Source organism: Thamnophis sirtalis, unplaced genomic scaffold, assembly GCF_051295495.1.
Source record: "Thamnophis sirtalis isolate CommonGarterSnake01/CBP01778 unplaced genomic scaffold, rThaSir2_p1.2 scaffold_4, whole genome shotgun sequence".
Lineage (NCBI taxonomy): Eukaryota > Metazoa > Chordata > Lepidosauria > Squamata > Natricidae > Thamnophis > Thamnophis sirtalis.
In genome coordinates, this window is record NW_028261384.1 from 100,137,879 (window position 1) to 100,165,478 (window position 27,600).

The window sequence follows — 27,600 nt, forward strand, 5'->3', positions numbered from 1 at the left end:
TTGCTTTCTGCAGATATGGCAACCCATATCTGGTAACCCATAACGCGATTGCTAGTGGCACGATTGCTAGAGGCACTGGTACCACACTTCAGTTTTATAAGTTTGTTTATTTTAAAAAATAAAATAAAATAAGCCCGTTTCACCCTATATCGGTATTTTTTTAAAAAAAACCTCAGCCACTTTAAGATGTGTGGACTTCAACTCCCAGAATACCTCAGTCATAGGGTGGTTGGTTGAGGAATTCTGGGAGCTGAAGTCCATACATCTTTAAAGTGGCTTCAGTTGAGCAATACTGCCATAGATGTTGCCAAGGTCACACCACTAGTCCTTGGGTGGATATCCACAAAGAATCCTTGCAAATTGTCCTTCCAAGCTGCTGCTACCGTATAAGCAACTGAATCTCTCTGGCTAAGTTTGTTGCTTTTTTGGGGAGGTGGGGGAAACCATAGAAAGACTTTTGAACGCTGCTATGTATTCTTTGGTTGCTAAGTAAATGCAAGGGATTGTTATGGTAATTCTTGTCTCCTCCCTCTAGTGGCTGTAGACCGTTTTCATGAAGATTCTGAAACTATAGCTGTTTCAGACAAACGTCCTCGTCTCGTTTCTAGGCGACAGATATTCATTTTTGGCCACCAGGAGGATTGATCAGTCATGCCAGAAGGTAAGTCCTCCACTTCGAAGATATGGTAAAAATTCAAGCTAATGAAAATTTAGAGAACTGAACTACTGAATTACCACTATTGAAAGTTTGTTTATTTAGTTATCAATCCAATTCACACTGCCACACATTTCACAGAAAATGACTCAGAGTGGCTACAGCTATCCAATAAAACAGTAAAATAAATAAAAGTTAATATTTCACCATTGTAGAGGAGAAAAAGGGTCACCTTTAGGCAAGAAAGGAATGAGAAGCAAGGGAGATAAGGTGTGCCAATTAGAAATTGAGAAATCAGGCTATGCCTTATTAAGAAAATAAAAATTGAGAATTTTAGAATTAGTCATGTGCATACTAATTGTTTAAATCTATAGTGACCATATTTTATTGGGGGGGGGGATAAACTTGAAAAGGGAACAAATTCTTTTTTAAATTGCAAAGATAAAAAAATTAACTGTATGTAACTTTGCTTTACAAAAGAAAATTTAAGAGCAAAACCAAGAAAATAAATAAGTCTAAAGATCAGTTTTCTGAAATGAAATACTTTCCTTTATAACAACTTATGGTTACTATTTTTATACCTGAGTATAACACGGGACACTGAGCTTGTCGATCAGAAAGGTTGGCAGTTCAGTGGTTTGAATCCCTAGCATCATGTAACGGAGTGAGCTTCCATTACTTGTCCCAGCTTCTGCCAATCTACCAGTACAAAAGCATGTAAAAAATGCAAGTAGAAAAATAGGAACCACCTTTGGTGGGAAGGGAACAGCACTCCATGCACCTTCGGCGTTGTGTAATGCCGGCCACATGACCACAGAGATGTCTCCAGACAGCGCTGGCTTTTCGGCTTTGAAACAGAGATGAGCACTGCCTCCTAGAGTCAGGAAGTACTAACACATATGTGCAAGGGGAACATTTACCTTTACCTATGAACCTTCACAATAACAAGGTTTGCTTTGTTTAACCCTTTGTTTACTTGTTTTCAGCAAATTTACAACCCTCTACTGAAGGAGTGTGCTTGACAATATCTCTTATTGTCCAGAGGAATATGCCAGTACCAGTAAAGAAAGAGGACCCAGAGAAAATGTGAGTATTCTAGCTATTGTTTAAATTGATACAAAACTTTCTTTCAGGTGCTGGTAATAATTTGGCAAGGTGGGAAGATGGTGGAAAGGAGAACAGGTATAATGTTTGTGGTTGAAAAACATCTTTCCAATTCCAGATCTGAAGCCTTGACTTCTATACAGGTCCTACGGCTAGATAGAGAAAGAATTAGCTGCATTACCAACCTGCCAGAATTCAAACATGTCCACAGCATCTATTTACAACAGGTAACATACTCTGCCACATTCTTTGCTACTGAATACGCCGCTATCTTTGAAAGGCAATATTTCTTTCTTTCTTGTCATTTGAAGCATGTATCTTAACTACCACTATGTATCACTAGCTGCATCCCAACTCCCTTTGAAAAATGTTTGGAATGATAGCAACTGTCTATCCCTATTAGAGCATTGGGTTAGAGAAGCGTGTTTTAAAAATATTTGATTTCAAGATTTCAGGATCTGAAAGTGTATCACTAACATACACACACACACATATCTTGGTAGTAGTGACAGATCACTGTTTTAATATGATTTTTGTGCCCAGGGTCTTGCCTATTTTCTTTGTTGTTGAACTATTGAAGATGTACACGAAAAAAATATTTAGCAGAATTTATAAAAGAGGAATCTAGATATCTTGACAGAGTGATTAGAATTTGGTTTAGTACTAATCTTATTTTTAAAGCAAATACTAAATCCAATATTTATCTATTGCCATGAAGGATAAAATATTTCCCTTGGATGCAGATTGGGTGTAGTCTTTCCAAAATAAAGATAATCCGCCATTCTTAATATTTTTTACAATGCTTTATAAGGATAGAGCAGAAAAATGCACCAGAAAAATAGGCAGCAGAGATGTCATAAATCGATCTATATGTCCAACTTTCTTACTACAATTTTTCAGGTGTTTGGGGTGACAGCCTTGTTGCTTTTATGGATAAAACAGTACTACCCAGGTGTCACAGGGACTCCATAGAGACCTAATAGCTTGAAGAAATACTCCTTTTCAAATTCCACACATACGTATTCATATAGTGAATTTTTTCCCAGTGCCCTTCCTGCATTTAATAACATGCTGGGACTTGTGCTATTTTCATTTTTAGAATCAAATAAAGAAAATTGAAAACTTAAACTGCTTTCCAAACTTGAAGTAAGTATATTTTTAATTTACATGATTTAAATCATTAAAAAGGGAAGCTGGAAATATCTTCTTTAGTTTGTACAGAAATAAAATAATTCAGTGTGCATTGAGTCCAAGTGGCTGTGATAAAATTATGATAAAATATATACATCAAATGATAAAAATCGATGAAATTCTTCAAACAAATCACATTATTAACTCTGGATGGGGTTACACTACCCCAGACAGATTTGGACCACAATTTGGGGGTCTTCGTAGTCTCATGACTCCTGCTCAGAGCAGGCAGAATTCATAGCTAGGCCTTTGCACAATTTTGCATTGTGTACCAGTTCCCTTACCTGGATTATGAGGCCCTGTGCATGGTCAATCATGCCCTAGTAATTTCTCAGCTGGATTACTACAACATGCTCTAATGGGACTATCCTTAAAAAACTTGCAGCAGGTGCCAAAAGTAGTGGCACCTGAAAATTTCTATACCTCACATATAATACCATTATTGTGCAAGCTGCATTGGTTACCAGTTTGCTTCTGGAACCAATTCAAGATGGTGGTTATTTTTAAAGCCCTATATGACATGGGTCCATATTTGAGGAGCCATCTCTCCCAATGGGACTAGCCTGCTTCACTTGCACCAATGGAAGAAGCCTGCTAGCAGCTAATTTCTGCTAAGAAATTCCAGCAAGCGGTTTAAGAATAGTCTTTTCTATTGTGACCTATTTCTGTGGAAGAGGCGAGAACACTCTCAGCCTTTTGGCTTTCTGGAAAGGTATTAAATTGACGTTGCTGGTTGACCTGAGGCCCTAAGGGGAATGCTCACTGCTGGAGAAAGTTGACAGAGTAAGACCTCAACCTATCCTGTCTTTCTCTTAGTTCTGGTTTCATTATAGTTGTTAAATTTTTAAGTTGTAGTTTTAATTATTTTTCTACTTGATTTGTAAACCACCCAGAATCACCCTACAGGGGAAATGGGTAGCATGAAAATTTAATAAATAATCATGTATAAATGTAAGTATAGCTATCTCCATATAATATATACTCCCAGCTGCTTTTCCTGTCAACTAAATCATGTAATCAATTTTTTGTGTAACAGTTTTAGAGAAATAACTTGCAGCTAAATCACTGAGAGGTTGTGTTGTAACGACTTGAAATAGAATATGTTTAAGTGCCCCAAAGCCATTCATTCTTCCCTAGGCTTGTTTATGTCAAGAATAAAAGGCCTATGTCTGGTGCATAATATTACATCTACAGATGAGATCGTCCCTAAATTAAAAAGTATTCAGTAAAGAACACTAACATGGTTATACCTTATTTTGGCTTGCTTATTTTTTAAATGAATGAAATATATTTACCACTTCAGTGAGAACTAGACCAACTTTAAAATTAGAGGGATTCGGAAATGTGAATAAAAAAACTGTAGTTGATTCCCAGCCCTGCCAGGTAATGAAATACTCACTTGGCTTTGAGAGTTGGATTGTAACTCTCTCTGGTGGTGAGAAATAAATTGCATGTTTTATGACATCATTACCCATTAGTGCATCATAGTTTCAGTATATTTCCATTTTTCAGAAAGGCAGTGTTTTAATATTATCTTAAGGATTTTACAACTTCAGTGTCTTGCCTTCTCACATGCTTCCAGGTTTCTGTCATTATCTGGGAATTACATCAACAAAGTAGAGAGCCTCCAACCCCTCCTCAAGTTGAAATTTCTGGATCTTTCACAGAATTGCATTGATACTTTAGATATAGGTTAGTCTTATGTCTATTCCTCTGTTCGTCTTTGCCATCTGTACCAGCCATCCCTAAACTTGTGTTTTCCTGGTATGTTGGAAATATGACTCTCAATAACCATGAATTATCAAGCATCTGAATTATGAGCTATATTCTCTACTAAAGGGGTGGGCAATTAATATTCCCAAGGGGGTCACATGAGAAACTGAGGTTATTGTGGAGAGCTGAACCAACAGGTTGAATTTTGCTCACTTGTGTGCATATTGCACAATAACTGACATTTGATTTCTAATTTTCAACTAATCTCACATAGGCTGGACAGGAATAGTTAAAGGGCTGAATTTGCTTAGGGGCTGTAAAATGCCCAGGACTGCTCTACAACTAGAAAAATTGGATCAAACAATGTTGATCAGTACTTATATTCCTCAATGGGTTGTGAAAATATTATATGAACCTATACTATAGAACACTATTGTTGAAATTGGGTCTTTCATTTTGACTTGTAATATTAAACCAGACATGCGAGGTATTAATTTAGCAATTTAATAAAATAATAGTTCATTTTCAGTTTGATCATACTTCATGTAAACATGAAACAGTCCCCTGCATCTCCAAAAAATTCTGTATCAATCTGTATTCATTTACACTTCCACCAGCTTCCTTATTTATGCCTTCTGGTTTATATAGATGAGCTGCCCCTGAACCTTGCAATCCTTGACCTGACTGGAAATAAATGCATGAATCAAAAAGGCTACAGGTAAAACCAGGAAGACAAATCATACTGATTCATAATAACCTTTTCTAATTTCTTGTCGTTCAAGCTGAATTTGGAACTTCCTTTATCCCAGCCAGCATAAAACTACTATATAGATGGTATTAAGTTCAGGAAGGTAGCACCTCATCGCTAAGGCTACTGCAACATCATAGAATAGGCTGTTCTGAATCCATTAAGAACATGGGAAATGAGGCAGAATAATTGGCTGGGTAATTCTGGGAGTTGAAGTCCACACTTTGCCAATGTTCAAGAAACATGGTGTAACTTATACTATCACTTTCATTTAAATCAAAACAAAAAAAAGAATAATTAAATATAAAAGATCTTGACTCCTATTTTCATTAATTACCAAAGAACAGAGCATAGAGATGAACTTTTACTTTCAACTTCATCAGTCTTGAATTTTCATTTCTAGAGAGAGTGTGTTGGCAGCTCTGCCCAATTTGATAGAACTGGACCACAAAGGCATCCCAAAGCAGAAAGTCATTCTCCAAAATAATGAAGAGGAGGAAAATAGCTCAGAAGAGAGTGATTATGAGGACTGTCCAGAACTCTTTCAGCCGCTGAGCACAGAAAAAGGTATTCCAATTGCAGGAACAGATTTTGAGGGTTACATCAATGTGGAAGCAAAGATTTTCAGTTCTGCAATGAAAAAATGTTATCGTGAATATTGTTAATATTGAAGGTATCAAGAAATACAGATTCCCTTGATGTTTCCTAGTAATCTTAGGGTCATTTATTTTCAACCTAATTTACCTCACAAGAAAAATGAAAAAATAAAACGAAGGGGGAAATCATGGGACACTGGTTAAAAGCAACAATACGCAGGGAATAAATATTATGCCTAGTAAAGAAGTACAACCATTACAAATATAGTCCTTGTTATGATCAATTGTAGTAACATTTATCTCCACCAAAGAACCTCTTTTATTCTCAGAGTAGAGATGGAAAAAAAGATCTGGTAGATATTAATCTTTGTTTAAAAACTGGTAAGATTAAATGTATTTTAATCATATTCACCAATTTTGTTGTATTTATTTTGTACAATGACAATAAAGGCTATACTACTATGTTTAATATTTTGATTAAAACTGTTATTCTTAAAATAAAAACAATGGAGACCATAATTTCTCTAATAGATGCACCAGTTATGACCCCAAACTCAACTCAATGAAGAAACTTTTTGTACTTTTAGCTTTTAGCTCAATCTATACCTTGAGCCTGACCCACTTGTATCCATGCTAACAAAAGTAATTTGCAACCCCCCCCCCCCAATTCTGCAAGTTCTATGCAAATTTGCTAAAAACAGCTAGATAATTTTTTAATGAATGGATTATGGCGATTGCAACTTTATCCTAATTCTCTTTTTTGCTAGACTTTTTTGTTGATCTCCATAATGAATTCAGTAGCCGCTCAACCCGGCGGAGAGAGACAGCAATGAGGGAACATGAAGTCCGTCTGGAAGAGCTGAGGCAACGACAGAATCTGAGACAGCTTGTGTTCAACACCAGTGAAAGTAGAACTGAACCCCTAAGTTTACTAGAATCAACATCTCCAGTTCTAAATGATCTACCTCAAACTGCGAACCATTTGGTTTTGAATCCACCACAAAGAACAGAGAATCCAACAGTTGATGCAGGATTGAATATTCCAAAAGAAAAAAATGAAGGAGCGATTCAGACCCAGCAGAAAATAGCAAAAGGAAAAGTATCTAGTGCAGCTAAAACTGCAAACAAGAACATAAGAAAATGATATTTTGTTGAAACATTATTTTACTTATGTAATTCCTTTATTTAAGCAAACAAATATACTCCCTTTCATTTGTGAAGCACTGTCTATTATTTTTTTAAAAACAAGATATTCTGATCTGTTAGAGGAGGTAGGGGTTGCCAGTCAGAAAACTAAAAAAAATGTGTGGTCTACACAGTAACTTGCAGAAACACTTCTACTGAGAAAAAAGGGAGGCAGGGAAATTAATAGCAGGTATACTCATCCCTCTGAAATTTTCTTTCTAGTAAAATATAATGAGCTTCTCTTTGCTTCTTAATATTGGTACAATGATAAATACTAATTTATCTTTGAAACATCAAAAGGCCCCAAGAAAAATAATGAATTATAAAATTGCACCTAGAAATCTTTCTTAGGCAATTCTAAATCTACTAGTAAAACTTGGTTAGGAACTAAAATTATTTACATATATCTGAACCCAAATGTTTGCATTTTAGAGGCAAATTATAGTGCATCTATACAGATAGCCATAAAATCTCTGCATTTAACCTGAAATGTCTGGTACGAGATTATATATTTTTATTGAGAAAGTCACACCAAAGTTTCTTTTCAGGAACACTTTTGTTTCTTTGCAGTTCTAAGCTATTTCACATGTATAGCTAAATTAGGATTTCTTTATAATAGTTTATTGAATACACACCATAGATTAATCCTGTAGAAAGCCATATATAGTAGCGTACTGTGCTAATAGAGCATTTTGATTCATTTTGGCATAAATGTTATGTGATCATTGTGGTTTAGGTAAAGGTAAATGTTCCCCTCGCACATATGTGCTAGTAGTTCCTGACTCTAGGGGGTAATGTTCATCTCATTTCAAAGCTGAAGAGCCAGTGCTGTCCAAAGACATCTCTGTGGTAGTGTGGCTGGCATGACTAAATGCCGAAGGCGCATGGAACATTGTTACCTTCACATCAAAGGTGGTTCCTATTTTTCTACTTGCATTTTTACATGCTTTCAAACTGCTCAGTTGGCATAAGCTGGGATAAGTAACGGGAGCTCACTCTGTTATGAGGCACAAGGGATTCAAACCGACAAACCTTTTTGATCGACAAGCTCAGCATCTTAGCCACCGTGTCCCTTCATTGTGGTTTAATATATATTATAATTAACATGTATGTGAAAATAACACCAAAACATTATTTTGACATTTAATGAATAGCCATTTGCGGGGAAGGGGGGGGGGCACACCTTTGATTTATTTAAAAGGGGATTTCAGGTTTCTCCCTAGTCCTATTCCTTTGCAACATGATCCCATCTCCTGCAGCATTAGCTGTTAAGAGCTATAGTGACATCACATGCATTTTGATGTCATTACACATAAGACATAAATAATTCTAATGTACACATTTATATCGTAATGCATATGATATCATTCCTCTGTTTGTCTCTTAAAGATTCCAATAATCTTAGCCTCCCAAAACTGATACTGTAAATGCTACTCCTGTCCTTGATATTTACAAGTCCCCAGATGTCATGCAGATTATTCATAGGAATTCAAAAGGCTACTTCAGTTTAGTGGACAAACCCCAAGGAAGTGTTACATAAATAGAGCTAAATGCTTCTATAGGTTTATCTGCAGAGATGTTCTATTTTTAGTTATATCTCTTTTAATTTTTCCTCCCCCAACCCACTTTTTAATTACAACACAAGCCCAAAATGAGTATACAAAAAAATCACCACTACTTTGTAAAAAAAAACAAAAAACTTATGTTGCAATAAAAGTATTCTTAAAATTACCAAATGGTTAAAACCCATCTCACCAGACAGAAATCTTGTACTCATGCCAATGGCTGTAATTTCCAGAACTTAGTACATAATTGCAATCTAAGAGTATTACCATTATAGCAGGGGTGAAATCCAGCAAGTTCTGGCAGGCTCTGGAGAACCGGTAGCAGAAATTTTGAGCGGTTCAGAGAACTGGCAAATACCACTTCTGACTGACCCGAGTAGGGTGGAAATGGAGATTTTGCAGTTTCCTTCCCCTGCCACACCCAGCAAGCCATGCCCACAGAACCAGTAATAAAAAAAATGAATTTCACCACTGCATTATAGTTTTCATTCTTCCATCCCCCAGCAACATAAAGGCAATAAGTAACTTTTTCCTTAAATCAACCACATGGTCAAAGGACTGGAAGGTAATCAAAGGTGATACTAATCTTTAAAAGGAACCCATGGAGATCCCATAAATTATATGTTTGTCATGTAACATCTGTTCCAGGCAAATTGGTAGACATGTAATTAAAAAAAAAACAATTAAGCAATAAATAATTTGACATGCAGAAAAAAATTTGCTGAAGGAAAATCTGCAGAGATTCCACAGATAAAACCTGTTTTACAAACCTTGTAAAGTTGACAGTGTCAACAACACTTATGAAAAGCTTGAGTACATTTAGCAGATGTGGAGTAAGAGGATCTGTCCTTTTATGGACTGCAAACTAAAGGCAGAAAGAAATGAGTAGGAATAAATGGGAGGTGAAGTTCTTCAAGGATTTATGTTGGGGCTGGTGCTTTTTAACTTGTTTATAAATGAAATACCTTTGAGTTAGGGCTAAACATAAACATAGTATGTTTAAATAAATGTAAATAAATATAAGTTTATTTGAAATGCTGAGAATAGGAATAGAAGTCAGCTAAAGCTCAAGATCTGAGAGTCATCTGAAAACAAATATTCCTTTCAGCAAAGGAAACAAATTCAGAAAATCAAGAAACCTTAGCTTTGCTCCAATTTTATCTATAAAACAACTAAGTAAAGAAATAGATTCAGCTCTTCACTACTACTAACATGACACTCAGAGATCATAATCTGTTGTTAGATTGGCTCAGAACCATTTATAGAAACCCTAAAAAGAAGAAAAATTCAGACAATCTGTCAGTATCACAAGGATTAAGCCTCAACCCACCTGGCCATTAAGTCTACATCACCTATACAGTTTGAGTTCTGCATCTACAGAATTGCAAAAGAGTCCAGCCAGTTCCTGGGGTTTCACAGTGACAGAGCTTGTTGACACATTTTTCACACTTTCCAGAACTTGCTGTTGAAATGTTTTCATAGCATCCTGCAGTTTCTGCTGTTCAAGCTGGGAATGAAGGAGAAAGGATGGTATATGAACAGAGACTTTTAAGATGCTGTTTTTAATTACAGCATTGCTTTGCCTGATGAAAATTGGAGCAGATGAACTCCAAAAGCAAACCCAAAAGCTGGCAAGAAATGCTAGGAGATTGCAGTGTGCTACAGGGAGTGGGGCCAAATCCTCACCCATACTAATTTAAAATTTCAAGTAAAACAGAATGGAAGGTGAACAAACTAAAAATAATAGACAATATATGGAAAAGCAATACTAGGCAAAGTACAAGACTTACTTTAATTCATCATCATCTCTACTTCTAAGTTGCTCATGTATTCCTTACTGCAGGTCTAATGTTCAGAACTTTACCAAGAGGGGAAAAAACTTACTTAGCTCTTTCTGATCTGGTTTAGCTGATGTTACTTCCTGATAGAAACATTTAGGTTTCTTTTAGGTATTTAAGAAAAAAAATAGTGCAATTTTAGAGATGGTTCCTTTTAAGTTTCTCAGTAATGCCTAAAGCCATTTAAGGGCAACTTCAGCTGCAAATGGACAATGAGATAGAGGCACAGCTAGCAAATTATGCTAACCAGGGCCAGAAGGCTTTGTGTCTATGTATTGGCTATTGCTCCCAATAGAGGAGCATTCCTTGGCCCTGTTACACAATCCATTAGCTCTTACCTTTTCTTTCTAGCTAACATTTGAATCCCTGCCAATTCCATCCATAGTGCCTTCTAGGAGAGGTAAAGCCTAACAGTTTAAAGCTGTGAGGGCTGCATGAAATAAGTGGAAGTTCACCTGATTACAATCCGTGACTTCCAAGGCTAGCTGATGTTCCTTGTAGAGATTGTGTCGACGGTCCACTCGACTTTGAAATCTTGGAGTCTCCCTAATGGGGTCTTTTTCACCAAAACATGGTGACTTCACCTGAGGAAAGGGAGTAATATTGGGAACAAAGACAAATGGTTTGAAGATAGACCTGCCAAGAAGAGAAAACGGAAGCCATTAGTGTAATATTTAAAAATCAGGCTCTCCTATTAATTTAAAATTTTAAAATCTCTAAAGCACGAACAGGGAGCAAGAATAGGAGGGAAAGACTAAAACAGCAATACAATCCAGCCAGTCCTTGGATTACAGTGTATGACTAGAGTTATGTAACCCAAACTTCACATGAAATATTTCTCTTTTTCACACATATGTAGCATGCAATCTGAAGTACAGAAAAATGGCTTCAGGCTAGAAATGATGGAGAGCATCTGCTCCTACATATGCCTGATTCCTTTCAAATGCAGCCAGAAATAATGAAGAACATGCTGCACAAATGTGTTCAGATATATTTTGCATCTATTGAAACTTCAAGGGGAGCATTCTGAAAAGCTGAGGTTGGCAAGAGGTTCGTTCTCATCTTGCTGGGAAAACTGTTTTACACAGTGATAAGAAGGTTAACAAACATTTCAAAACAATCCACAGGTGCATCAAAAGAAGCCAGCATCTTTTCACTGCATCAAAACATCACAAGAAAGAAAATCAGACACTAGCTGCTTTAAATTTCCTTTGGAAATATGTCTCATTTGAAAGTAAAAATACTTGCTCAAGTTCATGTGATGTCACATTTTTTCCCTAAGAAATCTTACAAATCTGAGCTCAGAGATATTCATTTCTTAGATGCATTGCTTCCAGTCCTAATTGCTATGAGATGACTGACATTAAGAAAGTCACAAACATGTCCCAATAACTCATTTTATATAACATGCTGGCATTGTGTCATCTTGAGCCCACCATGGAGACAGATAAATGTCCCAATTATAAAGTAGCATTCTCCTCGTCTCCTGGCAAAATTTTGCACATTTCATTGACAGTGTGATTCCTGATAGGAGAGTGGGATCTGCCTATCTTCTTCTGGCCACTTCAAGTTATTGGAGAAATAACTCTTGCCCTCGCCAGTTTTAGGGCACTGCCTTCTATGGATAACAGGATTTGCCTATGTATTTTCTGACAAGCACTTTCCAAAAGAGTTGCTAGGCTTTATAAATCTCATCACATACACAGGTTTAGCACTATTAACAACTGTTTTTAAAATATGGATTTAAAAAAATGGAGGGATAGCTCTCTTAAGAGAGAATACAAGTCCTGTGCTGCCTAGAACAATAATATAAACTGGGGTAAAAAAATACAAAAAATACAATACCAAAACAAAATCTAGCTATGCATTGCTGGTTTTGTTACCAATGAGTTCATTATAGGATTTTGGCTGCCTCTATTAATAAAGTGCTGCTTATTCCTGCCACATCTGGTGTTCATGAGTGAAATCTGTCAACCAGCCCGCTATTTTTGGACACAGACATAATGCTCATTCAGAAAAGTCTAAGCCTAACATTACAAATAGCCAGATAAACAACAGGTAGAGAACATCTCCATGCCTACAATCTCTAAATTGGGCAAATCGACTAACGGCAACACTAGCTATTCTAAGTACGTGGCTATGCTCACCCATTTCTAGCTTTACCCCATGTTAAAGAGGAGGACTAGCTCGTGACATGAGGGAACAAAGGCTGCAGAATCCACCAATCACTTTCCTTAATTTGCACCACATTAAAACAGAAGGAAAAGCCTCAGTTGTTAGCTTTCCTACCAAGACAGAAGATTAATCTGCAATAACGACAACATAATTTATGGTGGCTTACTGTTTTATATCTTGTGAATGGGAGGAAAGTCTGGCTTTGCCCTATGTGTGCATTGAAGACTCTTTAGACAAAACTGCTGCTCACCTAGAAGGGTCCGGGGTGGCAGTGAAAAAATGGACACAAGGAAGAAGTGGATCTTGAGGGAGGATGGATACCATACTTCCTGTGGTACAGAAACCTTCAGAATCAACACAGATCCCACTGGCTTTGTCACTTAAAATGGACATAATTGTCTCAGCAGTAATTTGTCCTACAATGATAAAGAATGTTAACATGAAAACCAAAGGAAAAAGAACATCAATTGTCCCATCATTTTAACTTTTAAAATATTTTTTACATATGTTAGAATTCATAGATACCCTGAAAAGAAGGTGCCACTTGTAAAAGCACCATGGTAAATTTGGAGAACAATTCATGGAGACATTGAAGAAAGCAGACAGCTGAGATGGGTAGGATATTATTTGCAAAAACACCTCCTCCAACTGCAATGGACTTCAAATGATGTCCAAACAGGAATGACTTCAACTCCCAGGATTACCATTCACAGTAGCCAATATTGAAAATGGAAGCTGGAAGGTACAAATTAGAAAAAAATGCTCTGCACTATTCCAATATTTTGCTGAACTGGGATTGAGTGAATAATGTGTTGCTAAGGCACCTTTCTATGAATATGGTGTCCATCAGATGTATTGGACTTCAATTCCCAGAATTGGTTATGCTGGGAATTCTTTGGATTGAAATTTCACACACATAGAGAGTAATAGAAGCTGCCTTTGAACCACCTAGACTGATTCAATCAGCATTCTAGGAGTTGAAGCATTGAAGGACAAGCTTAGGAAAGGTTGCTTGAAGTAATCCCTAAGTAGCAGGACACCATTCCTTCAGATCCCCATTTCCATATGAATTTGACCTCCAATATCCTTCTCTTCATATATTCTGAAAGCCCACCTGAGTGTTGATGCAACAGTTTCTGGCCAGCACAATACCGAGCTTTGGCTGCCTCCATGCGGACAGGCTGATGGATGAGTGAAAACACTTCTGTGAAATTGAACTCTCCTTGACCATTCCACCATCCTTGCTCTTGAGCATGTTGTCTCAGACTCTTATGTTCACTGGTAATGTCAGTACCAATAGTTAACTGATTTGAAATGTTCCGGGCACCTTCTGTGTAGTTGGAGGAAAGATAATACTGTTTACTAAATTATTAGAATTTGCTCTATTGCTGGCACAGTCTTTTTTTATACGATAAGTTCAGGTAGTCTTTTTTAGAAAAGGCATTCCCTTTCCCACTCATCTCACACAGAAGAAATAGAAATAACACATATACCACCACTATGGTGCTTTACAGCCCTCTCTAAGAGGCTTACAGAGTCAGCATATTTTCCCCAACAATCTAAGTCCTCATTTTACAGACCTCGGAAGGATGAAAGGGTGAATCAACCTTGAGCTAGTGAGAATCAAACTGCTAGCAATCAGCAGAATTAGCTTGCAAACTGTATTCTAATCACTGCGCCACCACAGCTCTCTGATAGCTAGAAATACCTCTTCTACAGTGGATATCTGACATCTGAAGTTTTATAAGTATTGGGAAGAAAGAATAAATAACTCTTTAAAATATGCTTAAATTACTTCATTAGTTAAGCTGGTTTAGATGATAGCAATAGAATTTAGCATTTAGGCTTACATACTGCCCCATAGTGCTTTACAGCACTGTCTGGCTGGTGTACAATATATGCCTTATTTGCATATTGCCCCCAACAATATGAGTTCTCATTTTATGACCATGGAAGGATGGAAGGCTGAGTCAACTTTGAGCCCTGTCAGGATCGAACTCCAGGCTGTGGGCAGAGTCACCCTGCAATACTGATCTTTAACCACTACACCACTAGGGCTCCATGGCATAGTTGCCATTATGCACTTGTCAATAGCCTCACTTGGAATACATTTAGTCTTCAACTTACAACCACAATTGGGACTGGAATTCCAGTTGCTATGTGATGCAGTTGTTGAGTGAGGCATTATATGACCAGACCTAATTTTACAACATTTGTACTATGGTCATTAAACAAACTAGGTTTCCCCAATTGATTTTGCTTGTCAGAACCCAGCATCAAGGGTCAAAAATCAAGAAAGGCATGCTGAGTTTCTTATAAGCAGTTTCCTTTTACTGTTCCTCAACTAAAGACAAAAATCTTGCCAAATTAAAGCATAGTACTTGCATCATTAAAGATCTCCCTGAAAATTTCTACGGAGGAGCTGTTTTGACCCTCCTCCTCCTTCCATGAAAACCAGGGGTGTCAAACTGGTGGCCTGTGGATTGGATGCATCATGCTTAAGCCACGCTCACCCCAGCTCCGTAAATGGGGAAAATGTTGCAAAACGTCACGTGATGGCAACGTGACATGGCAAATTTAACATCTGTGATCTAAACTTCACTGTCTCTTGTCTCTCTGGAATGCAGCCCCTTCCACCTGGGAATCTGGACTACCTTCCACTACACCCTGGTGGGAAGGTTGAAAATCGCACGACTGCATGCTGCTGCATCCTTGCAAATGTGGATGGATTGTCAAGCACACAAATTGAGACCAAGTGACCATGGAAGACGGGATCTGACAGTCATAATTTTGAGATCAGATTGTAAGTCACTTTTTCTGAGGCCATTGTGACTTCAAACTTTTAAACAAATGATCATAGGTCAAGAATTACCTAAAAATGCAATTCCCTGATCTTCCAGATCAGCAATCTGCAAAACTAATGAGAGCTGGACTCCAGTAACAATTTGGCTTAAGCCTGAAGAAATGTCTAAGCAGCTTAGATGGATAGTTAGAGTTATTTTCTCTTATATTCTACCAGAAATCCACATTGAAATCTCAAGTTCAAGTAGCAGAAAGGCCAAAAGAGAGCAACAAAATATTAATGAAGGCTCTAAATCAATCAATGCTAATTCTTAAAAGTGCATTCTTACAAAATTTTGGAATCTTCCAGGGAAGATCCAACATACGGCATCCTTTATAATCAAAGGAGGAAGTGACTGACAAAGAGACAGGGATCTTAATTTATCTTTATAGTAGCTTGCCAGGAAGCTCTTACAAACATGTTTTCAACTGAGGTTAACATTTTGCTGGTGGCATACAGAAGCACACTTTGGAGGAGATCAAAGTAGAACAAATATAAGAAATAAATAGATTTTCCCATCTCATATATGGGAAAAGAAGAATTTTTTGTTTTCGTCTCTCTGGGTATTTGGATTTTCCCTCAAGTTTTAAATCTTTAATAATTTTCCTTCTTGAAATGCAGGAAGTCACAGTACAAATTTGGCAATTATATTGAGGAATGTTTGTTATTCTGTCAGATTGAGTTCTGGGACTGCATAAACTTCTGCATGATTCTCAATTTTCAACCAGCTTGCTGAGGATTTAAAAAGCCCCCTGGCCCAGGAAGAACTTTTTAACCTGGGAAATGAATGTCAAATTACAGCTGAAAAAGCCTGTTTTGGCAAAGAGCGGGCAAAAATTTTACAAACTAAATTTATGCATGGCTACTTAGAAATAAGGCTACCATATGAAGTGGAACTTTCTCTCACATAAGCAAGAAGTTCAGAGTCAAAATAGTTTTTCTTTGATATCGTTATTAAATTTATATTTGTTTCAGGTCAAATAAAGTGGTGGATGGGGTTTAAGGTTTAAGGTTTATTACAATTTATAGGCCGCCCTTTTCCCTGAGGGGACTCAGGGCGGCTTACATAGGATCAGGGGAGGGAAATACAAACAATGACGTAGACAAACATAGAGTAAAATAATGTGCAGCATTCATTCATCATTCGGGAGGGGCGATTATCTTTGTCCCCAGGCCTGACGGGCTAGCCAGGTCTTAAGGGCTATGCGGAAGGCCTGGACGGTGGTGAGAGTACGAATCTCCACGGGGAGATCGTTCCAAAGCGTCGGAGCTGCTACTGAGAAGGCTCTCCTCCACGTAGTCGCCAGCCGGCACTGGCTGGCAGATGGAATTCGGAGGAGGCCCAATCTGTGAGATCTAATTGGTCACAGGGAGGTAATTGGCAGAAGGCGGTCTCTCAAGTACGCAGATCCACTACCATGAAGGGCTTTGTGGGTGACTAGTAGCACCTTGAAGCGCACCCGGAGATCGACAGGTAGCCAGCGCAGCTCGCGGAGGATAGGTGTTATGTGGGTGAACCGAGGTGCACCCACGATCACTCGCACGGCCGCGTTCTGGACTAGCTGAAGTCGCCGGATGCTCTTCAAGGGCAGCCCCATGTAGAGCACATTGCAGTATTCCAGCCTAGAGGTCACAAGGGCCCGAGTGACTGTTGTGAGAGCCTCCCGATTCAGGTAGGGTCGCAACTGGCGCACCAGGTGAACCTGGGCAAATGCCCCCCTGGTCACAGCCGTCAGGTGGTGATCAAAGGATAGCTGTGGGTCCAGGAGGACTCCCAAGTTGCGAACCCTCTCTGAGGGGTATAGAATTTGACCCCCCAGCCTGAGTGATGGAATATTGGTCGAATTGTTGGGAGGGAAACACAACAGCCACTCAGTCTTTTCCGGGTTGAGTACAAGCTTGTTAGCCCTCATCCAGTCCATAACGGCTTCAAGGCCTCGGCTCATCACGTCCGCCGCTTCATTGAGTTGGCACGGGGAGGACAGATACAACTAGGTATCGTCCGCATATTGATGGTATCTTATCCCGTGCCTGCGAATGATCTCTCCCAGCGGTTTCATGTAGATGTTGAATAGTAGGGGGGATAAGACCGAACCCTGAGGCACCCCATATTTTAGGGGCCTAGGGGTCGATCTCTGCCCCCCCACTAACACCGACTGCGACCTGTCCGAGAGGTAGGAGGAGAACCACCGCAGCACGGTGCCTCCCACTCCCACCTCCCGCAGTCGTCACAGAAGGATACCATGGTCGATGGTATCGAAAGCCGCTGAGAGGTCAAGGAGAACCAGGATGGAGGAATGTCCTCCATCTCTGGCTCTCCAAAGATCATCGGTCAATGTGACCAAAGCGGTTTCTGTGCTGTAACCGGGTCTGAAGCCTGACTGGAAGGGGTCGAGATAGTTTGCTTCCTCCAAGGACCGCTGGAGCTGGAAGGCCACCACCTTCTCAACAACCTTCCCAAGAAAGGGAAGGTTGGAGACTGGGCGATAGTTATTAAGAATAGCTGGATCCAAGGATGGCTTCTTCAGGAGGGGTCTCACCACCGCCGCCTTTAGCGCGGCGGGGAAGTTCCCCTCCCGAAGAGAGGCGGTAACAACCGCCTGGATCCAGCCTCGTGTCACCTCACTGCTGTTAGTAACCAGCCATGAGGGACACGGGTCCAGTACACAGGTGGAGGCACTTACAGCCCTCATGGCCTTGTCCACATCCCCAGGGGCAACATCCTGAAACTCAACCCAGAGATGGTCTACTTCATCCTCTTGTGCCTCGGCTGGAACTGCAGAGATGGAGTCCAAGTCCGACCGAAACCGAGCAATTTTGTCCGCTAAGAATTGGGCATAATCCTCAGCTCTGCCCTGCAGGGGTTCCCCCGTTTCCCTCCTATTCAGTAGGGAGCGGGTTATCCTAAACAGGACGGCTGGGCGGGACTCAGCGGACGCAACCAAGGTGGCTATATAAGATCTTTTCGCTGTCCTAAGAGCCCTGGTGTATTCCTTGGTGCAGGTGGTTACCATTGCTCGGTTCGATTCGGACTTATCGGACCTCCATAGGTGCTCTAGGCGTCTCCTCCGGCGCTTCATCTCCCGGAGTTCCTCGGTAAACCAAGGAGGTCTCCGGGATCCGCCGCCTCGGAGGGGCCGTAGTGGCGCAATCCGGTCGAGGGTTTGCACATTTCTGCTTTCTAACCTTACTGGAAATGTTCTATGCTTAAAACAGCTATAATTCAAGGTTAAAGCAACTTGAAATGGAGCTGTTTGGCATTCAGATCACTACTACTAGCAAACTTAGGACAAAATTAGGATACGTCTGATGATATTGAAATATTGTATTTTAAACTCAAAATCCTTTGCACTCTTCTAATATGTCATAGTACATTATTTAAAAAAAACCAAGTAAACCAAATGCCCACCTTGGATCCTCTGAGCCACCCAAAACCGTCCTGCTGTTTCCAACACCCAGGCTTCCTTGCGATCCGCCAGGAGAAAGGTATTATGATAGACAAAAGGAGTTGGCTCTTCCTTGCAGCTGCCTCCTTGACCATAGCTTTCCAGAAGAGCTGTTATGACACGGACTGCTTCACTGGCACTACTGCCCCTCTCCAGACCCAATCTGAAATATAGTCGTCATTGCTATTAACATTTCAAGTGTGTTTACCAACTACTTAATTAATGTATTAATTGTTATTTCTAAAAAGTAATCTATTATTTCAATATATATGATAAAGGATCTTTTGGGGGGTAGGAGGAAGATAGGATCAGGATAGAATGTCAGTGGGATATAAATTTGGTCAATAAATTAAGACAGAAACAGTATTTTAATCTTTTCTTAGTTCCCATTGTTGAGGACTAGAGATTTCCCTGCATTCTGTAGCAACCCACCATATCTTAAAATACCTTCCAAAACCCATGTGTATTTAGTCAGACTAGAGACTTCTTCAAATTGGAATTAGCTGTTCATGACCTCATGAACAGCCCCAGGATTTGTCAAATTTGCTCCGCCTTGTTTCTTGATTTAAAAAAAAAAAAATTCCTTCAGCCTACAGCATTCGGATTTCTTAGTGGCCTTTCATCTGAGTACAAATCAGAGCAGTTTCTACTTTGGTTCAGAAGTTTGGTTCAGTTACGTTTGGCTAGTGGCTAGTCTGAAATCAATTAAATTAAATTAAAATTAATTAAGGAAATGTGTATGGGTACAAATTGATGCATTCTGAACAATTATAGTTACAATTAAAATCATAATAATTAGTGGACAGCTGGCTTAGTGTAGTGGTTAAGGTGCTGGCTTACAAACCTGGAAATTGTTGGAAGAAATGGCAGACAGAAGTCAGGTCTGCAAAAGGCTGACAGAACTGACAACTGCAGCTAAGAATAAGCAATGTGTAGATCGATATTTTCAACCCTCAGGGGAGAAGGAGAAGGGAGGAGAGGAGAAAGGGAAGGGAAGGGAAAGGACTCCATATATTTACTTCTCATGAGGAGGCTGCAAAGGACACTAAATGTTCATTTCCTTTGCTAACCATCTTTGGAAAGTGCCCAATTAACTGCTTTAAAAAACCTAAGCACCATCAAAACGACAAGCCTGGAAATACTGAGTGCTCCAATACTTAATAATCCTTTGAAATCAATTTTAAAGAATAAATGCAATATTTTCAATATTGGAGACATAATAAGATAAAACAACCTATAATGGCACTTGAGACTTTTTGGAGGAATTGTGAAGGACTTCGATCTGACTTCTACATATCAATATGTTGTGTGTTTTATGATACCCTGTTCCCAGAACTAACTAGTAGATGCTATTATGTAAAAATATTTGGTAAAAAACTTATCTGAATAATTATGAAGTACAAAGTAAACAAGAATCTTTCATTGGCTATAGAAAAAAATTGAATGAAAAAAATTAAGAAGGAAAATAAAAATGCGAATTCAACAGAGTAATTTGAATGTCTTGCTTGCTGGACTTCTTAAAGGGGTTTGTAAAAGTTTTGAAGGAATTCAAGACAAAGGTAAATAATTATTTGAATAGATTCATTTTATGAAAAAGGAAGGAACATAAAGTTGTTTTATTTGATGAGAGTTAAAATAGGACATGGTAATTTTGGGGGGGATTCTTTCTGGATTTCTGACGTCTAAATTGATAAAGATGTTGGATATTGGATTTGCTTACAGTTAAAAGTATGGAATGCTGAGTTTTATATTTGTTCAATAATGTGATTATTTCAAAGGTCTCTTTTAGATTTTGCTGATATCCAGTTTGGAAAAGATAATGTAATTTGACCGGCCTATAGTTATGGGATGAAGACTTTTATATCTGTTAACTAAAATGGAGAGATAGTAAAATTGCTTACATTTGACCTGATGAGAATAGTAAGTCGCTTTCTTGAGGTTTTCCTTCCCTTTTTTTCTTTCTTGCACTTTTTTTTTTACTCTTTTTAGTTTGTATAATTTTTTATTATTGTAACTACAATTTTTAATTAAAATATTAAAATATAGAAATCAGAAGACTCTGAGTTGTAAACTTCCTTAGGCCTGAAAGCTGGCTAGATGACTTTGGGCAGGTCACTTTTTCTCAGCCCAATTAATGTCACAAAGTTGTTGAGGAAAACAGGAGGCAGGAGTTCAAGTAGTCCTCGACTTATGATCCATAATTGAGCTCAAAATTTCTGTTGCTAAACAAGACAGTTAAGTGAGTTTGCCCCATTTTATGACCTATCTTGCCAAACCGTTAAGGAAATCACTGCAATTAAGTTAGTAACATGGTTCTTAAGTAAATCTGGCTTTGTCATAAGGTTGCAAAAAGTGATCACATGATTCTGGGACACCACAACTATCATAAATATATGCCAGTTGCCAAGCATTCAAATTTTGATCACATAACCATGGGGATGCTACAATGTTTTTAAATATGAAAAATGGTCATAACTCACTTTTTTCAGTGCTGTTGTAACTTTGAATCAGTGGCAGGATTCAAAATGTTTTACTACCGGTTCTGTGGGCGTGGCTTGGTGGGCGTGGCAAGAGAAGGATACTGTAAAATCACCATTCTCTCTCCATCCCAGGGGAAGGTTACTGCAAAATCCCCATTCCTTCCCAATCAGCTAGGACTCGGGAGGCAGAGGATAGATGGGGCGGGGCCGCTCAGAGATTGTATTTACCGGTACTCAGGACAACTCCAGAACTGGTCAGAACCTGCTGAACACCATTTCTGCTTTGAAGGTCACGGAACAAATGGTTGTAAGTCGAGGACTACCTGATTAGGCATGTCATTGTTCTGAGTATGTATGTATGTATGTATATAAAAGATGGGATAAAAATATCAACATCATAATCACAACCACCCTTGATGATTAGGACTTCTCTATATACACCACACCTATCATCCTGGCTTTTCTAAAAGCTAACAAGTTGGGAAGATCATTTCAGAGGGCGTTTCAGAAAAAAAAAGAAAAGAAACACCTCCTCATCAGGTGACATTGCTTCAAGAAAAGGACCTGAAGTGTGCCTATCCTATTAAATATGTGGGATGGTGTCAGCCCAGACAAGCAAAAATAATTGGAGAAAGGCAACACTGCAAATAACCTGGTTTTGTGCCATGTAAGTTTTATAGATGAAACTCCACACCTTGAATTTCTCCTGGAAACTTGCAGCAAGCAGCTGACAAATAGTGATATTACATGGATATACTCAACTGCATTCACAACTATTTACACCCTGCATTTTGGGCTAAGTGCAGCTTCAAGGTGGTCTTCGAGGAAATGTTGTAACAGTCCAATCGGGGGATGACTAAAGCGTGAGTGATGTCAAACAAAACCTCTCAATCCAGAAAGACATGGAGATTCTTGTGCTGGGCATTAAGTTAAAGAAAATTCATATATTTTAAAATCAAATTTAGAGAAAGGAAGGAATCAGCCAAATGTTATAGTCTCTTCCTGACGCTTTGAAAAAAATCTCAGTTCTTAAGGAAGCAAAAGACATATACTTTGCAGTATGCAGGAATATACTTCACTGCTAGCCTGCCACTCCCTAAAATCTTTTAGGGGTAGTGCACACATTTCAAATTTTGAGAAAATTTCACAGTATGGCTGTTAAGAGGATGCAGCTAGTTAAAAATAGGTATTCTACTGAGAGGCCAAATGGCAAGACCAGGAAATAAATAATTTGCCTGAAGGGGAAGCAAAGATGGGAAATTAACCCTGAAATACAAACTTCTGAACTTACAGTTCAAAGTCTTTATTCAGACATCATGGTTAATGTATGAATGTGGTCTTTGCCTGAGCCCGTCTTCCTATCAGATCAATAATAAAGCAGTACGAGTTCTGATGTTGACTTGATAGGAAGCCAGAAGCAAAGGCAACATTATTACATAATGTTCAGTGATGATGCAGCATTGTGGCAAAGACCTAAATGTCAGAGTTTTAGAGAGGGAGAGAATATGCAGGTGTTGGGTGTGGGTTGTACAAGTTACACAACACATTATATTGTTTCCTACCTGACAAGATCCATGCCCAGCAAGGCTTCCTCCTCCCCAACTGGCTCTCGACTCCACACACCTTCATTGCCAATGCAGACACCATGTTCATTGGCACCCATCTCAGCTCCCCACAGCCAGGCAGGGCGACTTAGGATCACTGCGTGTGTCTTTTCTACCTGGTCCACTTCAATATATGTACACTGTGGTGAAAGACATCAGAACTCCAGAGGTTTAATTCTTGCTCTATCGCCAAGCCTGATTTACCACAACGTGAAAGTCAAAGTCTCACTTGGAAAAATGAAATTACAAACTTCTCTAAGGTCAAGAAAACATCATAAATGTCATAAAATATATCATAAAGAGCTGTGCTAATCTGAGGATGCCTTTACTCTTTTTACACAATTAAGCAAACAGCTACTTACTGTGATATACAAATACAAGGAAAGAGGGGGTACTGTCTTTGGACACAACCCTTATCCTTATATTTAAATGTAATTTTCCTTCCAGGATGGAATGTGTTTTCCCAAAGACTGCTCTGGATGATCTCATAATTTTTTTTCTTGATCCCATTGACGAACCCAGTCCCATCCGCTCACCAGCTGAGCATTCTGCCCAACTTGCCGATGATCGGAGGGGAGCTTTGCTGTTGTCAACAGAGGATCTGGATGCCACTCCTTGGCCACCATGTGCAGATGCCGCCCTCTCCTTCCCAGACCCCAGGACATTCGCCAGATGGTGGCTACAAAACGGGGGGGGGGTCCGGCCAGCCAGAAGGCGTGGACCCTTGCTGATAAAGTGCGCTGGGAGGCAGAAGCTTCCAGCACTGACTGCAAAAAACTTTGTTCACATGCATTGCACTCATTGAGTACCGAGGCTCGGGCCTGATTAAAATTTTTGTTGGCTTGAGGTTCCTGAGTGTGCTTGCCTCAGCTCTACCCAGGTCCGTCCTCGGACCTTTGAGACACACTTTGAATGTGCTGTATTTTTACTTCAGCTTGGAGATTTCATGCATCAAATTTGACAAGCATGTCAATCTATGGTGAATGAACTAATTATTCAGAAGGTGGTAACCTGTGTTTTTATTTGGATTCCTATACTTAAGAGCCAATGAGGCCTAAACAACTCTTCCAACCAACCTTCTTTCCAATGACTGACTTCAACTCACCTGAACCTTTGTCCCTTTGACATGACATCCAGATGGAAAATAGACAACTTCCTGAACTTCATCTTTTGGCCGATCTGAATTCTTGCCAAAAATGACCTCTTTGGCAACAGAGGCTGGGGGAAGTGAGACGAAGCAATCGCAGGAGGATGGTACAGAAGGGTGAAAGCTGGCCATTGTATCTGCATAAAGCTACAAAGTTGAACATTGCAACCTTCATTTTCTGGGAGGTTATTTTTTTTAATAAAAATCTTTCCCCCCCCTACATGACAGGAGGAGCATCTCTTCTTCCACAACCAATAAAATTTTACTCAAAACTAATTGATTGGCTCAGATTTTTGCATACTTTGTTTTGTTTGGAAGAAGGAAACCATCAGAATCAAAACAGAACTGACAATGGCCTCTAGACTAGGATTACGGTAACATGTTATTCAAAAATATTAAAATACTTTTATATCACAATAGGGAGAACACAGGGATGAGCCTCTGGTTAGCTTATTGCATCTCATTCTACGCTTAGAACAGTTACATATCCATCCAGGGCCTTTTCAATAGTGACTCAATTCTTCTTGAACTTCTTGAGGCCATGAATTGGCCACAATTGTCTTTAACCTAACATGTTCCAGATTGCATTGTGGGGAAAGTTTTCTATATGAAAGTATCTTAAAAATAGCTATTACTGGGTTGTGTTGTCTGTACCACATGGTTTTCATTACATTACTAAAGCTTTAAACTGAAAGATATAGACAAAGAAATTATATAAATGCATATGGCAATATTTCCTTTCGAACCCTCTTCAAAACCACCTTTCCAAATATGGTTTGGCACAATTTCTTCCTTTAGTACAGGGATAAATTATATATTTGTCTCTAACCTCAATCTTTCTTCTGAACCTTTCTTCATTTTCCTGCCAAGACCTCCTGCTCCTTGGGCATCTTAGATTTTGTGCATCAAACAGCAACAATCGCTTTGAGGTACCTAAATCCTTCACCCACTGTTTGCATTGTTTCCCCTCTTTCTATTATTTATCCTTTTCGTTGTGGCGAATATGCCTGGATATTTCTTTGCAATGCTACGCACCTGCTTTGTTAAGCAGATCCCATTTAAATTTCTCCTTAAAGTTACCCTGTGCAACGATAATCCAACCCTCCTTTGATACTTTGCGGCTGTCAAGCTGCCTTCGCACTACAAACGGAGCTGCTAGCCAGCCAACCAGTTTAGTCTACCGTCTTGCGCGAACTCAAGTCACATGTTTATTTTACGGTCCGGAGTCCCGCGAGAACAGAGTGAATATAAGAATATAAGTGGTTTAATTAAGCTCAGGTGTGCCTGTTCTGCATTTTTACTTTGGGCTTTCAAGTTTCCTTTGTGTGTGTGTGTATGCAACTAATGAAAAATCCGCTCCATTCATCTATTTTTGAAATAACGGTTCATTTATTAGGAGACAACTCCCTCTCCATTCCACCCAATCAATGCAAACTGCTGAGATAAAGCAAGCAAACATTACAAAAATCTCGTTTCACGTCCGCGTGTCCTCACGCCCCTTCCACAGCCCACACGGCTTCCCGATTACGTTTTATCCCAACCCCAATTCCTCTAGCGCTTTCAACTCACCAAAGGCCCCTTCCACTGGGACTCTAAGCTTTCTTCGGGCTTCTTGGATCTATCACGGCGACGGTAACAGGTGAAGGAACTACTTGGCCACGTTGACCCTCAAACTGAATTGCCCTGGGATCTGGCCGGAAGTTGCAAAAAGTTTTTTGTTTTTTGTTTTTTATGAGATAGTCGGTGAGAGCGACGCCAGGTGGCGCCTGCAGACTATATTCAGTACCTTCCCAAATTGGTCAGGCTATACGTGCTGCAAAGTGCGTTGGCTTTTTGATTAAAAGAAAAATTACTAATGAAAGAAAATTATGCTTGCAGATATCCTAAGCTACAGTCACCCATCAGGCTCAGAGTCTGGCGCTGCAGCTTAAATTGTTCTTAATGTTTGGAAAGGCAAATCTCTTAAGCAGCTCCGCGGCAGTCGAAGTTCTCTTTGAACTTGACTCCCGTTCCCTCTACGGGCAAGAGAACTTGCGCTCCGTGTAGCAAATGGGCCGCCGTGCTGCTCCTCACGTCCTTCACTATCTCTTCAAGGAGATATGTATTGCTTAACGGTGGAAAACAGCTGGCTGCATGGCCGACCCCTGTTTTTCCTTGAGAGTGAAACAGAGTAAGGGTTCTTCTATCTATGTTGGAAGTAGGAGGAGAAAGATTATTCCCCTCCACTGTGTGAATGTCAAGCTACATAAACTGCTGAAACTATAATTATAGGGCAGTGTTTCTCAGCCATGACCTCTTGAAGATTTGGGCTGGGGAATTCTGGGAGTTGAAGCCCACATATTCAAGTAGATCAGATTGAGGAATACTATTATAACACATCATAACGGAATGTTGAAAGCCTGACAGTTTCTCTCTCCTTCTAGGTAAGTTTCCCCTCGCACATATGTGCTAGTCATTCCTGACTCTAGGGGGCAGGGCTCATCTCTGTTTCAAAGCCAAAGAGCCAGCGCTGTCCGAAGACGTCTCCGTGGTCATGTGGCCGGCATGACTAAACACCAACGGTGCATGGAACGCTATTACCTTCCCACCAACAGTGGTTCCTATTTTTCTACTTTTTTACATGCTTTCGAACTGTTAGGTTGGCAGAAGCTGGGACAAGTAACGGGAGCTTCGTTACGCAGCACTAGGGATTCGAACCACCGAACTGCCGACCTTCCTGATTGACAAGCTCAGGGTCTTAGCCACTGAGCCACCATGTCCCTCTGATTTACCCCAAAAAATCCCCATGGAGTAATCATGAGGGTTTTTCCCCTTTGTTTTTCTGAGCTAAGCTGATGTTTTATTATTTTTTATTTTTTTTACTTAATTTTTTTTTGTATTTTATTTTTTTATTATTTATTTATTTTATTATTTTAAACACATAAGCACATCAACAAAAACAAACACATAACTTAAAAACAACATAGGAACAATAAGTTCCATCGTATATCATACCGCAGTTCCGAATCGGTTTCTTTGCAGTTAGTGTTTTTCCTACTATACATTTCTATCTTTCATTCATAATCTCCTTATTCGTTATCCATTTTTATGCACATTTCTTTATTTATTTAAACTTAGCTACTTATGACCAAATATTATTTACCTATATTATGCTTTATATTTTTACTGTCATTTATTCTCTTACATACAGATTATAGATATACATTCACATAATTATTCTTTTTCTTTGCCATTCTTATATTATTATTATTCCATTTGGAAGGTTATAAGGTATAGTTTAAAATGCTTTGTTTACCATCCTTCGCACCTGC

The 27,600-nt window shown here is 39.2% G+C and overlaps 2 protein-coding genes across 6 annotated transcripts; one reads left to right on the forward strand and one right to left on the reverse strand.

Moving 5' to 3' along the window:
• The first annotated feature begins 281 nt into the window (after positions 1-281).
• On the forward strand, positions 282-7,227 carry LRRC46 (leucine rich repeat containing 46). Of its 3 annotated transcripts, none has more exons than XM_014058094.2 (9): positions 282-384; positions 536-661; positions 1,642-1,741; positions 1,878-1,986; positions 2,859-2,905; positions 4,533-4,642; positions 5,312-5,381; positions 5,815-5,978; positions 6,775-7,227. In XM_014058094.2, the coding sequence occupies exons 2-9, from the start codon at positions 652-654 to the stop codon at positions 7,149-7,151; spliced, it is 987 nt and encodes a 328-aa protein (XP_013913569.2). In that variant the 5' UTR covers positions 282-384; positions 536-651; the 3' UTR covers positions 7,152-7,227. The 3 variants fall into 3 exon arrangements, with proteins under 3 accessions (XP_013913569.2, XP_087569697.1, XP_087569696.1); XM_087713571.1 differs by having other exon boundaries at positions 305-412; XM_087713570.1 differs by having other exon boundaries at positions 312-433.
• On the reverse strand, positions 5,152-25,991 carry SCRN2 (secernin 2). Of its 3 annotated transcripts, none has more exons than XM_014058067.2 (9): positions 25,859-25,991; positions 24,248-24,436; positions 23,101-23,282; positions 19,022-19,221; positions 13,885-14,100; positions 13,021-13,186; positions 11,051-11,231; positions 10,088-10,264; positions 5,152-6,041 (listed from the first exon to the last, which is right to left on the reverse strand). In XM_014058067.2, the coding sequence occupies exons 2-8, from the start codon at positions 24,419-24,421 to the stop codon at positions 10,106-10,108; spliced, it is 1,278 nt and encodes a 425-aa protein (XP_013913542.2). In that variant the 5' UTR covers positions 24,422-24,436; positions 25,859-25,991; the 3' UTR covers positions 5,152-6,041; positions 10,088-10,105. The 3 variants fall into 3 exon arrangements, with proteins under 3 accessions (XP_013913542.2, XP_087569695.1, XP_013913550.2); XM_087713569.1 differs by lacking the exon at positions 25,859-25,991 and adding an exon at positions 25,325-25,439; XM_014058075.2 differs by lacking the exon at positions 25,859-25,991 and adding an exon at positions 25,119-25,228.
• Between the last annotated feature and the right edge of the window lie 1,609 nt (positions 25,992-27,600).

Coding starts and splice junctions, on each gene's coding strand:
- LRRC46 (XM_014058094.2), top strand. Junction 1,742..1,877: donor AAAGAGGACCCAGAGAAAAT/GTGAGTATTCTA, acceptor TTCCAATTCCAG/ATCTGAAGCCTTGACTTCTA. Junction 5,979..6,774: donor GCCGCTGAGCACAGAAAAAG/GTATTCCAATTG, acceptor CTTTTTTGCTAG/ACTTTTTTGTTGATCTCCAT.
- SCRN2 (XM_014058067.2), bottom strand. CDS start 24,421: ATGGCCAGCTTTCACCCTTCTGTACCATCCTCCTGCGATTGCTTCGTC. Junction 23,283..24,247: donor TCAAAGGGACAAAGGTTCAG/GTGAGTTGAAGT, acceptor CTTTCACCACAG/TGTACATATATTGAAGTGGA. Junction 19,222..23,100: donor CTGGGCATGGATCTTGTCAG/GTAGGAAACAAT, acceptor ACTATATTTCAG/ATTGGGTCTGGAGAGGGGCA.